Source organism: Petaurus breviceps, unplaced genomic scaffold, assembly GCF_028583685.1.
Source record: "Petaurus breviceps papuanus isolate PSGF00001 unplaced genomic scaffold, PetGlider_PUasm1.0 90919, whole genome shotgun sequence".
NCBI classification, from domain to species: Eukaryota; Metazoa; Chordata; class Mammalia; order Diprotodontia; family Petauridae; genus Petaurus; species Petaurus breviceps.
The window spans coordinates 23,723,064-23,737,576 of record NW_027187378.1 but is presented as its reverse complement, the minus strand read 5'-3'; the positions used below and the strand labels follow the sequence as shown (position 1 = coordinate 23,737,576).

At 41.5% G+C, this 14,513-nt stretch overlaps 1 protein-coding gene across 2 annotated transcripts in view; it reads right to left on the bottom strand.

Moving 5' to 3' along the window:
* Positions 1–4,002: 4,002 nt before the first annotated feature.
* The window catches only part of MALL (mal, T cell differentiation protein like), a 52,397-nt gene continuing 41,886 nt past the window's right edge, over positions 4,003–14,513 (bottom strand). The window contains exons 2-4 of one of the 2 annotated variants that reach the window (XM_069075576.1): positions 7,805–7,972; positions 6,306–6,429; positions 4,003–4,289 (exon numbers count right to left, since the gene is read on the bottom strand). In XM_069075576.1, coding sequence (XP_068931677.1) covers positions 6,325–6,429; positions 7,805–7,972 — 273 coding nt within the window. In that variant the 3' untranslated portion in view covers positions 4,003–4,289; positions 6,306–6,324. Of the gene's footprint in view, positions 4,290–6,305; positions 6,435–7,804; positions 7,973–14,513 lie in introns of both variants that reach the window. The other variant, XM_069075575.1, reaches the window with a different exon arrangement.

The following is a 14,513-nucleotide window of genomic DNA, read 5'->3' as shown; positions in this document are numbered from 1 at the left end:
TATAGTTACAAAATACCTTCTATAAATATGATCTTTCCATCAGTCCAGCGAAAAAAAATAAGGCAAGTCTAATTATCTCCATTTTACAAGTGAAGAAACTGAGATTTGAGGAGATTAAGTGACCTAGTCATGCACCTGGGCAATTCAAACTTAGATCTTGCTGCTGGGTTTCAAACTCAAACCTCTCTGCAGGGCCAGGGCCAGGGCCCTGTCTATTACACAAGGTTAGTTGGATTCATTGCTGCATTAGTAAAGACATCAAGGTATAGGGGCTAAAGTGTCAGACTGGGATTCAGGAAGACCAGAGTTTGAATACTATTTCTGACACTTACTAGCTAGGTGACCTTGGGCTAATCACCTAACTTTTCTGAGCCCCAACTTCCTAATTTATGAAACAGAGATAGCAACAATTTCACCTTCACAGGGATTTTTGTGAGGCTTAAATGAGTTAATACTGAGAGCTTTGCCAACCTTCAAGTGCTATATGAATTCAATCCACTGAACATTTATTGAGCACTTACTGTGCACCAGGCATTATACTAATTGCAGGGCATAGATACAAAAAGAAGCAAATAACCCCAACAACAACAAACCCAGTACTTGCCCTCCGGGTGCTTAGAATCTATTGTTGGGGGCGGGAAACCACATGCCACCAAATATCTAGAAAGCAAGCTATATGCAAGATAAATAAATAATTAACAGAAGGAAGGCGCTGGAATTAAGAGGGGTTGGCGAAGGCTTCCGGTAGGAGATGGGATTTTAATTAGAACTTAAAGGAAGCTGGAGAAGTCAGTAGTTGGAGTCACTCTCCAGTACACCCTCTCCCAGTACACATAACAGATACTCCATAAATGTTTGTTGATGGACTTGATAACTGAACCTTGCACTTTCATGGCCAGAAGACTCTGTGAATGACAGGAAGGACTCCAATTTTTGTAACGAACAGATATCTTTTATTTCAGATTGTTGGTTTAAACAATAACAATGATAATAATAATCACTACAGAGAGCTGCCATGGTGCAAAATAATGAATGGGGCTGATAGTGATTTCTTGGTTTTGCATCCTGAGGTATTAGGCACTGTGTAAAGCACAAAGCAGTCAAAGAACCAAAGCAGGGATTTCTCCCATTACTTCTCAAGAACAGGGAAGAAATGGGAGCAGAAGCCTAGAAATTGTTGGCCAGTTTTTTCACTTGATCATTCCATTCAGTTCAGTTCAATTCAATTCAGTTCCTGAAGCACCTGCTTTGGGCAGCACAGTATGGACAAGACAAAGATGAAAAAATAATAGGGCCCCTGCCCTCAGATGGCTTACAGTCTAACAGGTGGAATGAGAACACCTGAAACCAGAATACAACTTACTGTGTGGTCAGACACATTGGAAGAGTTAAGCAGAGCCATGGGAGAGCTCAAGGAGTCCAGGGTCACTTCTAGGTAGGTGGATCAGGAATTGCTGAATGGAGGAGCTGGTTCTTGAAATCTTTGAAAGACAGGAATGATTTCAGTGGATGGACATGTGTGCAAATGGTGATTACTTTAAGAGGACAATGCAGCCTGGACATTTGCCTCTGGAGATGAAAGGAAAGCAAAGAAAGAACTAGGGGTCTTCTTCTGATCAGCATGAATTGAGTGGATGTCAGGCAGGAATTTGAGACTTTGAGCTTCTACCCTTCCTCAACCTTTCCCCACCTCCCCAAGAGCAGGTAGGTCAGTTCACCTCCACTGTGCATAGGACAAAAGAAAAACACAGCCATCAGCTTCAAACATTTAATTTTTTTTAAAAAAAGCACCTTGACTCCTATGTTAGTGGAGTAACCAACAGCATCTATTTCACTGAGTCAAAATTCAATGTAATTCAGAAAAAAAGCAACGATGTATTAAATGCCTACTATATTTAAGGAATTGGGAATGCAAAGACAAAACAAACTAACCTCCCAGTTCTTTCCCTATATGATAGCAATGTGGATAAACTAACAGAATACATGGCCTAAAAGGTTGTTTAAACATATATTGTAAGCTCCTTGAGAGCAGAAATTGGGTTTTATTCATCTCTTTCAGTGCCTTGCTCATAAAAAAAAAACCACAATACATTTTTTTACTTTTTGGAGGGGGAGGGCAGGGCAATTGAGGTTAAGTGACTTGCCCAAGGTCACACAGCTAGTTTGTGTTAAGTGTCTGAGGCCACATTTGAACCCAGGTCCTCCTGATTCCATGGCCAGTGCTCTATTCACTGCACCACCTAGCCGCCCCCAACACAATACATTTTTTGTTTACTGAATAGCATAGTATTGAGAAATATAGTACTACACATTAAGATGACAGGATTCAGAGATGGAAGGGACCTCTGAAGATTTCGTTCCTCGCCCCCCCCCCCATCTTCTAGAAGAGGAAGCAAAAGACCAGAAAAATAGGATAATTTGACTAAAGTCATGCAGCCATATCGATTAAAGGATGGATTCAAGTCCCCCTGCTCCCTCATGGCAACCACTTAACTCCTATGATCTGGTGGGGAGACAGAAAGAGGGAGCCAATATGATTGAGTCATCCCACAAGGGCAGCCTACTTACTGTTCTCTCCGTTCACCCATGACCTTAGGGAAGGGCCTATGATCACCATTCTTGACTGATTTGCCTAAGGTCACACAGCTGGTTAGTAGAAGAACCGAGATTCCAACCTAGATCCTCTGACTCTAAATATGGTGCTCTTTCCATGACCACCCTCATGCTTTTGATGTCAACTGTGCTATCTGTTCATTCTCACTTCTAAGGGACAGAGTGGTTTCTAGTACCACAACTAAGGAGTCACTTGCATGTTTTTAAGAGGTAGATTTAGAAATTCTAGCAAATTATTTAAATATTAAAATCTTGGCAGATACTATTTGAGGCCTCTCCTATGTCTGTGGTGGGATGGGCTTGAAACTGTGTAGCGAGGACACTATATAGCTTTGATCAACCATATCATTTTACTGTGCCCATAGTAGCGCTTGGGAGACCAGGCTTCTTAGTAGTGACTCAGGGAGGCAGGAGAAGACACTCATGGTATCTGGCCAGAACAAAAAACAATTGCTACTTAAACTCATTCCAATTGACTAGAAAGTCAAGACATCACCCTCATGATGTCACTGGTCCTCTTTGAGAATAAAGGGCAGACAACAACTGGGAGGCAGCTGGTGGGAGAGAAAGATCACAGAACCAGAGCCAGAAGGGACCCAGAGGCCATCTAGTATGACCATCTCATTGTACAGAAGTAAGTGAGACCCAGGAAACTTAAATGACTTTCTTGAGGTCACAGAGGTAGGAAGTCCCAAAGGCGGGATTTAACTGTGGTCCTCTGATTCTGGTATACTTTCCATTGAATTACAATGGAAGCTTCTCCCTTCACTGATACACCAGAGAGAAGGAGGCCCATGGTGTGATTCCCTCCTGCCGTCAGCCCTTAGACATTGCCCTAGGACCCAAAAGCTCCCAGAGACGGCCCTGGTTGTACCTCATTTGAAAAGAAAGAAAATTATATATTGTTATCCTTAAAAATAAGATAACTTGAAACAATTTTGAAAATAAGAATGAATTGATCATTGTTTTTGTTCAGTTGTTTTCACTCGTGTCTGACTCTTCATGGTCCCTTTTGGGTATTTTTGACAAAGATACTGGAGTGGTTTGCCATTTCCTTCTCCAGCTCATTTTACAGATGAGGAAACTGAGGCAAACAGGGTTAAATGACTTGCCCAGGGTCACACAGCAAGGTGTCTGAAGCCAGATTTGAACTCAGGAAGATGAGTTTTCCTGACTGGCGCTCTATCCACAGTGCCACCTACCTGTCCCATATTGGTTGATAATTGATGATCAGGAATGAATTGATCATTAACACTACTTAAAGCATAAATAATCCTGTTGCTGGTTCATTGATCAGGGAGTGAGATCTCTTGGGTTTAGACTTTCACTTAAAAAAATACAAATGCACCTCACTGGCTTTATTCATTGGTAAATAATTCTTAGAGTCAGTTATTTTCCAGGAAAACTAAAATAATACATTTTTATTATACAATTGCACATGATATACAAAAAACTCTAGGCAAATTAAAATTTCAAAACCAAGTTACCAAAAGTACTTCTGTTTTATACAGTCTGAAAACATGGGCCAACTGCTTCTCAGTCCAGCTTTTTGGTGTTTGTGCTGATAGGACATGAAGATTCCTCTCTGTCCTGTTGTCTTCATGCTCTCCCCTTCAGTGGTAGTAGATGCTGAAGGCATGGAGGATGTACATCAGGGTGGTAATAAAAGCAAAGAACTGGAAGAGAAACAAGGGAAGGGGTGGAAATGAGGAGTAATCACAGGGCTCATCAGCTCCTCAGGGCAGGGGCTAAGTCATTCATGTGCTCTGGAGGGCAACCTGATCTCTCCCAGGCAATGCCAGCAAAGCACAAGTTTTGGCTCCCTATCTGTCTCTGTCTCTCTCCTCTGTCTCTCTTTTTCTGTTTCTCCTCTATCTTTGTGCCTCTCTTCCTCTTTCTCTGTCTCTCTATCTCTCCTATCAAACAGGGTGGATAGAGAGAATTTGTAATCGGGAAGAGGTGAGTTCAAATTCAGCCTCAGACACGTATTAGCTGTGTGATCCTGGGCAAGTCACTTTACCTCTATTTGCCTCAATCCACTGGAGAAGGAAATGGCAAACCATTCCAGCATCTTTGCCAAGAAAACCTCATGAACAATATTGGTGGTATGCTATGGTCCATAGCGTCACAAAGAGTTGGATACAAACTTTGTGGTTGTTGGACTGAAGAACAAAAATTGAATCTATAATCCAAATCCAAATTTCCTTTGAATGAATCCAAATGTTACAAATTTTGATTCAAAGGACCACACTTAAGGATTTAGAAGGCCACATGTGGCCTTAAACCCTGCAGTCTAGCCACTATGCCACACTATCTCTTATTCCTGAAAAGCCAAGTATAAATCCTTTTTTTGTAATCAATGTCTTAACCCAATGGGAAACTGACTTATAAGGTCTTAATCTTTATAAAATCTTTTGTAAAGTGGAGAATTATCCTCTTCCCTCCTTCTACACTTATCTGTTTTATGATTTGGAGTTTTCATATAGATTAGATTTCTCATAAAGCAGGAATTTTCACAGAACCTATTTTATCTCAGAGAGTAAATCGCTGACCCTGAGCCTATAACCTATATGGTTACCAGCCCTACTTCTTATTCCTCTATTGGAGGTTGAGGCTAAAGATCGACCAACAAAGTTCAGGAGGGGAAATGATTGTCCACTCCAAAACTATTCAGTGAGGGCTGGATGATGTGAGCTGTCTGTCTGTCTCTCTGTCTCTGTCTTGTTTTCTCTGTCTCTATCTCTTTCTGTCTGACTCTTTGTCTCTGTCAATCTCTTTCTTTCTCTGTCTCCCTCTCTATCTCTTTCTCTGTCTCCCCTCTTTGTCTCTTTCTCTGTCAGTCTGTCTGTTTCTATCTCTTTTTTTTTTTTGCTTTTTGGAGGGGGAAGGGCAGGGCAATTGGGGGTAAAGTGACTTGCCCAAGGTCACACGGCTAGTAAGTGTTAAGTGTCTGAGGCCAGATTTGAACTCAGGTTCTCCTGACTCCAGGGCTGGTGCTCTATTCACTGTGCCACCTAGCCACCCCTGTTTCTATCTCTTTCTCTTTTTCTGTATCTCTTTCTGTCTGACTCTTTCTTTGTCTCTGGCTCTGTCTCTGTCTGTCTCCTTTCTATCTCTGTCTCTTTTTCTTTCAGTCTTTCTCTTTTGCTGTCTCCCTCTTTCTATTTCTCTGGTGGTCTCCATCTCTTTGTTTCTTTCTCTGTCTCTGTCAGTCTCTCTGTCTCCCTCTATTTACCTCTTTCTTGGTCTGTCTCCATCTCTGTCTGTGTCAGTCTTTCTCTTTCTCTGTCTCCATCTGTCTGTATCTTTCTCTGTGTCTCTCATACACAGCTTTCTCTAGAAAGTATTGCGCTTTAAATTTTCTCTTTAATCATTTGTGCACTTATTGTATCTTGCCCCTCTCCTAGGAGAATGTGGAGTCCTTAAAGTCATGGACTGTTTGTATTTTCTCTTTGTATCCCCAGTACCTAGCACAGTGCCCAACCCAGAGCAGGAATTTGACAAGCATTTGTTGAACTAAGTTGGATGTGATCCTTACCAACGAGGAAAACCCATCTGTTCCTGAACTGGGAAAATGACCTCCACTCTACCATCCACTTGGGGCAAGCTGATAAAGGGTTTCTGTCTCTTACACTCCAACAAGATCTAGCACTTAAAAATTCTTGTACTGAACACCTCATAGCTCAGCTCACCGTGGCAGCAGTATTCAATTCATAAAAAACTTTTCCAAGCCCTTCTTGCTCTGTGCGAATTGTTGCATTTGCTTGTAAAACGGCTGCACTCATGTACAAAATTCCCGTAGTTCCATGATAAAGGCTATCCTGGAAAACAGTCCACAAAAAAAAAAACACGAAATAAGCTTCATAAGACAATTTCAAAGCCATTACCTTCATCTCTTATTACAAAACTGTAACATATCTGCAGGTGTCAGGAGCATTAAAGGACAGAACCCTTTGTGTCAGAGTAGGACTAGCTTTTTACTCAAGTAAAAAGGAAAAAATAAAAAGGAGGAAAAAATAGCAAGGGACATCTCATTCAAGATCACTGTGTGATGAGTGGGACCCCTGATCCATTGAATTTCCCATTTACTTGATGAAATTCCAAGATATAAAGGGTAGGTAGCAGTGATAATGAAGGATCCAAAGTGGTCTGATTTGTACCTTGAATCACTCAACATCTCTTACCCTGAGTGTCTTTTGGGACCATGGTCTGCATGAGGATAGGGTCTCGTGGGGAGTCTTGGTCTGACCCCAAGGATTACCAGCCTATCTGAGGGTAGAAAGATGGGCTATATCTTACTCTATCTTTAATTGTGGGACTTTTCTCCATCACAACTACACTTGCTGTTATCTCTTATCCTTCTTTCTCTCTGCCTCTTCCCTCGGTGGTGAAAGCTACCAACTCCTACCCTTGACCCATCAGGGCAGCCATAAACTAACCACTACCTAGACAACCATAACAGTAGTTATATCATGCCACTGGGAAAATTCCTCCTTCTCCAAACAGGTTTAGGAGTGCAGACCCATTGAATACCTTAAACCTGAATTAGTCATACTAGAGACTCAACCTGAGAGGAAGGGTGGTGGTGGGTAGACCCAGAGAGGCAAATATACATAGAATGTTTTCTCTCAACCTCTTTACCTTATTGTATTACTATACATCCCTTTAAAAAGCCCAACTCCAATGCTTTTTCCTCCATGAAGTCTTCTGTATTCCCTCTCATCTATAAAAACTTCTCCCCTCAAACATCATGTAACACTTTGCCTCTCTCTTGTGTACTTACCTTGTAATATTGTGTCACTGTATATGTCATATCTGCCTACTAATCTGCCCTCCATAAGGGCAGAGACCCTGTTTTATCCAAATGCATTTCCTTCAAACATCTAGCACAATACTCCATAAACAGTAGGTGTTTAATGAACATTTGAGGATGTTGTCAAATAAATCCTTTTATAAACTGAAGAATATTGCCCTGATTTACATTTTGCAATTTATGGTTTGTATATCTTTGCTTTTATGATAAAGCAGGAGTCCTCTCCAAGTCCATCTCAGTGGGGAAATAATCATCCCTACAGTCCCTGCGGCCATCTTCATCCTGGAGTTTCCCTCAGCAAGAAAAGTCCCCAAATCGGGTAGCAAATCCATATGCCTCCAGCCGGGGCTCAAGGCAGGGCTCACTATATATCCTTACCCAGACTCTCCAGGATTCATATTTTTTATAAAATCCAAGTAAGTAAGACAACAGGAACATCAGGGAGATGAGGAATGAAGTTATGGACACATACATAACCCATCCTTGCAACAAATCAAAATACACTTCGGTGGCAGCTACCAGAATCCAGACCCAGCATCCAAATATCTGCAAAAAAGAAAAGAAAAATTGTGTCAAAGGCATTTCTTTCCAAGGTGTAGTTTTCTGTGCAAGGCATTAGTTTCTTTTCATCTTTGTTATTGTTTTCCTACTTGGTCTGGCATGTCCAGAATTGATGATCTACTTCAGCTCATGGCTTTCCTGGCCACATTGACCATTGATCATCCATCCTCCTGTTCCCTGCTCTAAGCAACCCAATACTATAACCGAATGAGACTTCTCCCAATCTAAGGTGAAACAAATTCTGGTCCCCAAATTCTTGCAATTCAGATGCCTACTGAGGCAAAGTCTTTTCCCCTTTTTGACCTCTTCATTTTCACCCCTATCAATCTCAGCCCCACCCCGAATTATATTCTATTCTCCTTTTTTTGTGTCCTCTGGAAACCACACCCAACCACTTCTATAGTTAACAAATTCTCCCTCATCCTAGAACTCTTTTTTTCATTTTCTTCCTATTTTTCTGGGCTCCTGGATTCCTCCAGTAGATGCCTCATCACTGCTCTACTCTCTAGTGCTGGCTACTCTTTTCATGCTGTATGGCATATTGGGTCAGAAGAAGCAGTTGGCATATTCTCTATTCCCCAGTGTCACTTCCTGACCCTTCCCTGCCACCATAATTCCATAATGTCTTTTGCTTTGATTTCTATTCCATTTGTTTATTTTGCTTTGTCCAGATCTTTGTGTCTGTCAGCTGCTGGCCTCCATATCGCTCTCCTTGCTCAGAGAGTTCAGCAACTGAGTTACATATAGTCTTCTCCAACTCATCCTCTACCCTTATCCTTAGAGGTTCCATTATTCATATGGATGTCACTATGAACCAGTGTTCTCTGGTTTATCTATCTCCGCAATTCCCATGACTTGTCTCCATCATAGCTCAGTCTTACACTGGATGGTCATATCTTAGACCTCCCTACCACCTCTAAACCATTTACCTCTGTGATCTTGAACACTGAAGTTCCTTTCTTTTAATATAATTTCCTGTCCCTTTAACTTTCCCTCTATTTCTCTCTTTTGCACCTAGGTTGTATAATGGCTAGAGCAGTGGGTTTGGAAACAGGGATAGTTGAATTTGAATCTTGCCTCAGACAATCACTAGCCTGGGTGACCCTGGACAAATCACTTAACCCTTCTCAGCTTTGGTTTCCTCATCTTTAAAATGAGGATAATAATAACACTCACATCACAGATCAAGTGTGGTAGCATGCTAAACTTTGCACTTGGCAAACCTTAAAGTGCTATAAAAATGCAAGTTACTACGTATTCATTTTCACTATATCCTTCACTCCTCCACATTTGCTTTTACCTCCAAGGCCCTCACCATTTTGACTTTCCTTTAAATATACTTAACCAGTTCAATGATGCACTTGTTCTCCATCTCTGAATCCTAACTCTACATTCACTCTTTGCTGATCCCCAGTTGGTGCTGGAGGAAGTCATTCGTGACAGCTGCCCACTAAGTCTGCTATAAATTCATGTCTCTCTGATTCCAACTAACTCCTCCTACCTCCATGGCCATCCTTTTAGCCTTTCTTCATTGAACATCTCCCTCCTTGTAGAGATCATTCAGGAACCTTCTCTGCTTTCCTCAAATCCCTGTCACCCTTACCCACCAATCTTCTCAGCACAAAAGCTCATCTTCTATTCTCCTGAGAAAATCAAGGTTGATCACTAATTCCTTCCCTCCCTCATTCCTTTTACTTCCTAATGCAACCTCTCCCTTGCTCATTCTCAGAAGATGAGGTTGCCCTTCTTGCTAACTCATTGCTCTCCTCCAAGAGCTTTTCCCATCAATCATTCTTTTTCTCATCTTCAGTCTCTGTTCATCTCCTGGCTCCTTCTACACTGCCTAGAAACATTCTCAGTTCTCCCCCATCCTTAAAAACACCTTGACTCTGCCATCTCCTCAGGCTATCATCTCCTATCTCATCTCCCTTTCATTGCCAAATCCTAGAAAGAGTTGTCCAAACTTGTAGCCTCTACTCCCTCCCTATCCACTAACTCATCAACCCCTGAAATTTAGCTTCCACCCTTACCACCCTAATGAAACTGCTTTCACACAGATTACCAACAATCTTTGACCAAATTGGACGGCCTTTTTTCAGTTGTGATCACATCATCACTAATGTAGAAGAGGTCTCAGAAGCCATCCAGTCCACCTCCCTCATTTTACCTATGAAAAAACTGAGTCCCAAAGAGTTTAAGTGACTTGCCCAACTCATTCTCCGTCTTTCTTGAACTCTCTACAAGGTCAGCCCCACCTTCTGCTGGAATACCAACTTCCCTCTTGGATTCTGGGATACCCGTTCTTTCTGGTAGAAATCCAATCTGTCTGACTGCTCATTTTTAATGTCCTTTGCTACATCACCGTACTTCTGACCTCTCAGAGTGGGCAGATCCCACCCAGGCCCTCTGTTCTTCTCTCTCTACATTCTCTCTTTTGGCGATCTCATCCACACCCATGATCAATGCCCATTTCTACAAGATGATTCTAGGTGTGTGTGTGTATGTAGACATACATATATATATATGCATGTGTATATATATATGCTGTGTATAAATTATATATATGAATATATGTGTATACATGCATACACACACACATCCTCTAAGCCCTCTCCTAAGACCCAACCCTATACCTCAGTCTGCCAGATATCTCCACCTAGTCATTTGATCAGCACCTCAAATTTAATATGTTCCAAAATGAACTCATCACTTAATTCTCTCCTTCCCCAAATCAACTTTCTCCTCCTCCAGACTTCACTAATTATGTTGAGGACAGATTATTCTCAGAGTTACTCAGGATCATAACTCCAGGGTCATCTTTGAATTTTTCCTCTTCCTCTCCCCTCCTTCCACCTAATCAGATGCCAAATCTTGTCCATGTTACTTCCATGTCATCTTTTACCTTTCCTACTATCCCTTGAAAAGAAGGTCAAACTAATGATGTTTCAGATATCATCTGTCTTACACTAAAAAACAAACAAACTTCTAAGCAAGTGAATTAACTAGTCTCATGTTGTTTATAGCCAATCACTGACTGAACCATAAATCCAGTTAAAGACAATGTTATCAGAGATTTTTCTGGACCCCTGAATGAGAATTGCCGGAAGTCAGAGCTTACAGGGAAGTGGGAACCTCATGTAGTCCCAGTCCTCTCTTCATATTTAAGGAAATGGAGGCCCAGAGAGGGGGCAATGACATGACTTCTTCCATCATCCAGAGTCCTGGTTCTCAGCCTCATTTTGTTACATTGACTGAAATCCCACTCAGTGGAAGTTTTCTTTGTTTCTTTGTTTCTTTGTTTCTTTGTTTCTTTGTTTCTTTGTTTCTTTCTTTCTTTCTTTCTTTCTTTCTTTCTTTCTTTCTTTCTTTCTTTCTTTCTTTCTTTCTTTCTTTCTTTCTTTCTCTCTTTCTCTCTCTCTCTCTCTCTTTCTCTCTCTCTCTCTTTCTTTCTCCCTTCCTTCCTTCCTTCCTTCCTTCCTTCCTTCCTTCCTTCCTTCCTTCCTTCCTTCCTTCCTTCCTTCCTTCCTTCCTTCCTTCCTTCCTTCTTTCCTTCCTCTCTCTTTCTCTCTCTCTCTCACTTTCTTTTTTCTTCCTTTCTCCTTCTCTTCCTCCTCCTTCAACCAAGTGTCTGAAGGCAGATTTGAACCCAGGCCCTCCTGGCTTCAGGGGCCATGCTCTATCCACTATGTCATCTAGCTGCCCCTCAGTATCATCTTTGTAACAATCAGATACTTATGGGGGAGAAGAGACCGCTATTAGTTATTCACATATTTATTTTAAGTAGCTCAATGAGATTGCTTGCTTCCTTCCCATAATTAGTTTTTATACTGAAAGAAAGGGAATTTCAATAAGTGAGATATGGAGTGAGGGAAAGAGGCAATTTTGAACACGGAGCATGTGGAGGAGGTAAGTGGTTCGGTAAGCCTGATTATTTTTGTTCAGTTGAGTCCAACTCCTCATGACCCCATTTGGGGTTTTCTTGGCAAAGATACTGGAGTGGTTTGCCATTTCCTTCTCAGGTTCATTTTACAGAGGAGGAAATGTAGGCAAATAGGGGTAAGTGACTTGTCCAAGGTCACACAGTTAGTAAATGTCCTCTGACTCCACTCAATCCACTGTACCATGGAACTGGCACTAGAAACTAGAAACTGGCACAGAACAAAGGAACAATGGATCCCTAAGAGCCAGGGGAGACTGCCTTAGGGGGCAGGGCTTGGATACAGAGAGGTAGGTGGGAGGATACCAAAGACAAACTTTGTCTATTTCAAAATTTTACCTGGAGCTATCCCTGAGCCCAAGAAGGAGGGAAGATGTTCTCTTCTTCCTTTTCTTCTTCTTTCCCTCATTTTGTGGCCTTTAAATCCCAGGTCACCAAACTGCTACTAATGCTGTTGGTAATTGTGTTCTGCTGCATCATAGGCTCTTGTGGTCTGGCTAGGAACCAAACCACCATGTATGATACAGTTTCTATGGGAAAAAGAGTTCTAAGTTTTTTAAAAACGACATGCAGAGTTTAAGGCCAGAACCTGTTGGTAGAGGTGGGACTACCTGTTCTGCGAGTCAGATTTTGCTCATTCCTGAAGAGGGTGAGGGTGAGAGAAGCAAAAGAATCAGCTCCGTGCTCATTCCCTGATAGTTCGTGTTTTTTAAAATTTTAACATTTGATTTTTGTAAATGTTTTATTGCTATTCTGTCCAGGAAAGATCGGATCTGAGAAAAAAAATCACTATCCATGTTGCCTAATGAAAAGGAGATTACAAAAATATGGATTTAGAACGAGATCCTCAATTCTGTTAATTTTTATTTTTTCATATTAGGGGAGAAGGACTGGATCTGCAATTTTATTGATATAGGGAACTCCTGCGGGTGGGAACTCCCCCGACCGATGCAGCCTAGTACCTTCTCTGCAATTTAGTCTCAGAGTTTCCTAGAGTACTAAGGCCTTAAATAACTTGTCTAGGGTCACAATGCTCTTCTGTGTCAAAAGTAGGATTTGAAACCAGATTTTCTGGTTTTGTGGTGATACAGTGGAGAGAGTGCTGGGCTTGGACTCTTCCTGAGTCCAAATCTGGACTCATACACTTACTAGCTGTGTGATCTAGGGCAAGTCACTTAACCCTATTTGCTTCAGTTTCTTTCCCACTCCAACATCTTTGTCAAGAAAACCTCAAATGGTGAGGAAGAGTCAGACAGGACTGAAACAACTGAACAACAGAAACAACAAATGTTAGATACTTCCTCCTCACATGAAGCCTAAATTCTCTTCTCTGTCTCTTCTACCCATTGCCCCTCTTTCCCCCCTCTGAGGCCAAGCAGAATAGGTCTAAACCCTTTTCCAAACCCTTTGAGTAACACTTGTATGAGCTTGGTCAAATCACTTAATATCTATGGGTCTCAGCTTTCTCATTAGAAAAATGAGGCATTTGGACTGGTTATTTCTATTAGCTCTACATCTATGATCCTTTGATCTGAAAGGTCACTGTGTCTTGGCCTGAGTATGAAGAGGAAGGTCGCCTCTGCCACCATTGTTAAGTTGGAGATAGTTATGTTTATTAACAAGCTCCTTGCAGCAGGACCAGGAGAAGGTGCATCTCCCAAGGAAGTCCTTGTTCCACTTGTGAGTCAGCTGCCCTTTAATCCACAGCTAAGGAAAATGATGAATAATCTGGGTGATGATGTGTCTTTCAGGAAGAAAAAGGAAGTGGCGGCGAGGGAAAAGGTAAAGAAAGCTGCACCAGTATATGCAATGTGGCTCAGTGGAAAAAGTATTTTTGTTGTTTAGTTGTTTTCAGTCATGCCTGACTCTTTGTTTTTTTGTTTGTTTTTTTCTTTTTTTTATATATATTTGAATATTTGATTTTAAAACTTTCAATTTCAGATTCATTCCCTTCTCCCCCTGCCACCCATCCCCACTGGGGAGACAAGCAGTTCAGTATAGGTTGTACATGTGCGGCTAATGCAAAACAATAACGTAGTAGATGTATTGTAAAAGACTGACTATATTTCCCTCCCTCCTATCCCACCTCCCACTTGTTCTATTCTCTACTTTGATCCTGTCCCTTTTCAAAAGTGGGTGCTTCCAACTTCCCTCCCCCCCAGCCTGCCCTCCCTTCCATCATCCCCCCTCACATCCCCTTCCCCCCTATTCTCCTGGAGGGTGAGATCCCCTATTTAGTGTGTATTTCCCTCCCTCCTCAGGCCAGATTCAATAGGAATAAGGTTGACCTATTCCCTTTTGCCTTCCTATTCTTCCCCTCCATTGTAACCATTTCCCCTTGCCTCTTCTGTATGAGATAGTTTACCCCACTCTATCTCTCCCCATCTCCTCTCATTATATTCCTCTCACCTCTTAATTTCACCTTTTAAGTATCATCCCTTCCTATTAAATTGGTCCCGTGCCCCCTATCTATGTATATCTGTAAAAGTATATACACACATTCACATATGTATTCATATGCCCGCATCCCTCATATAAAGACATATATATATATATATATATATATATATATATATATATATATATATA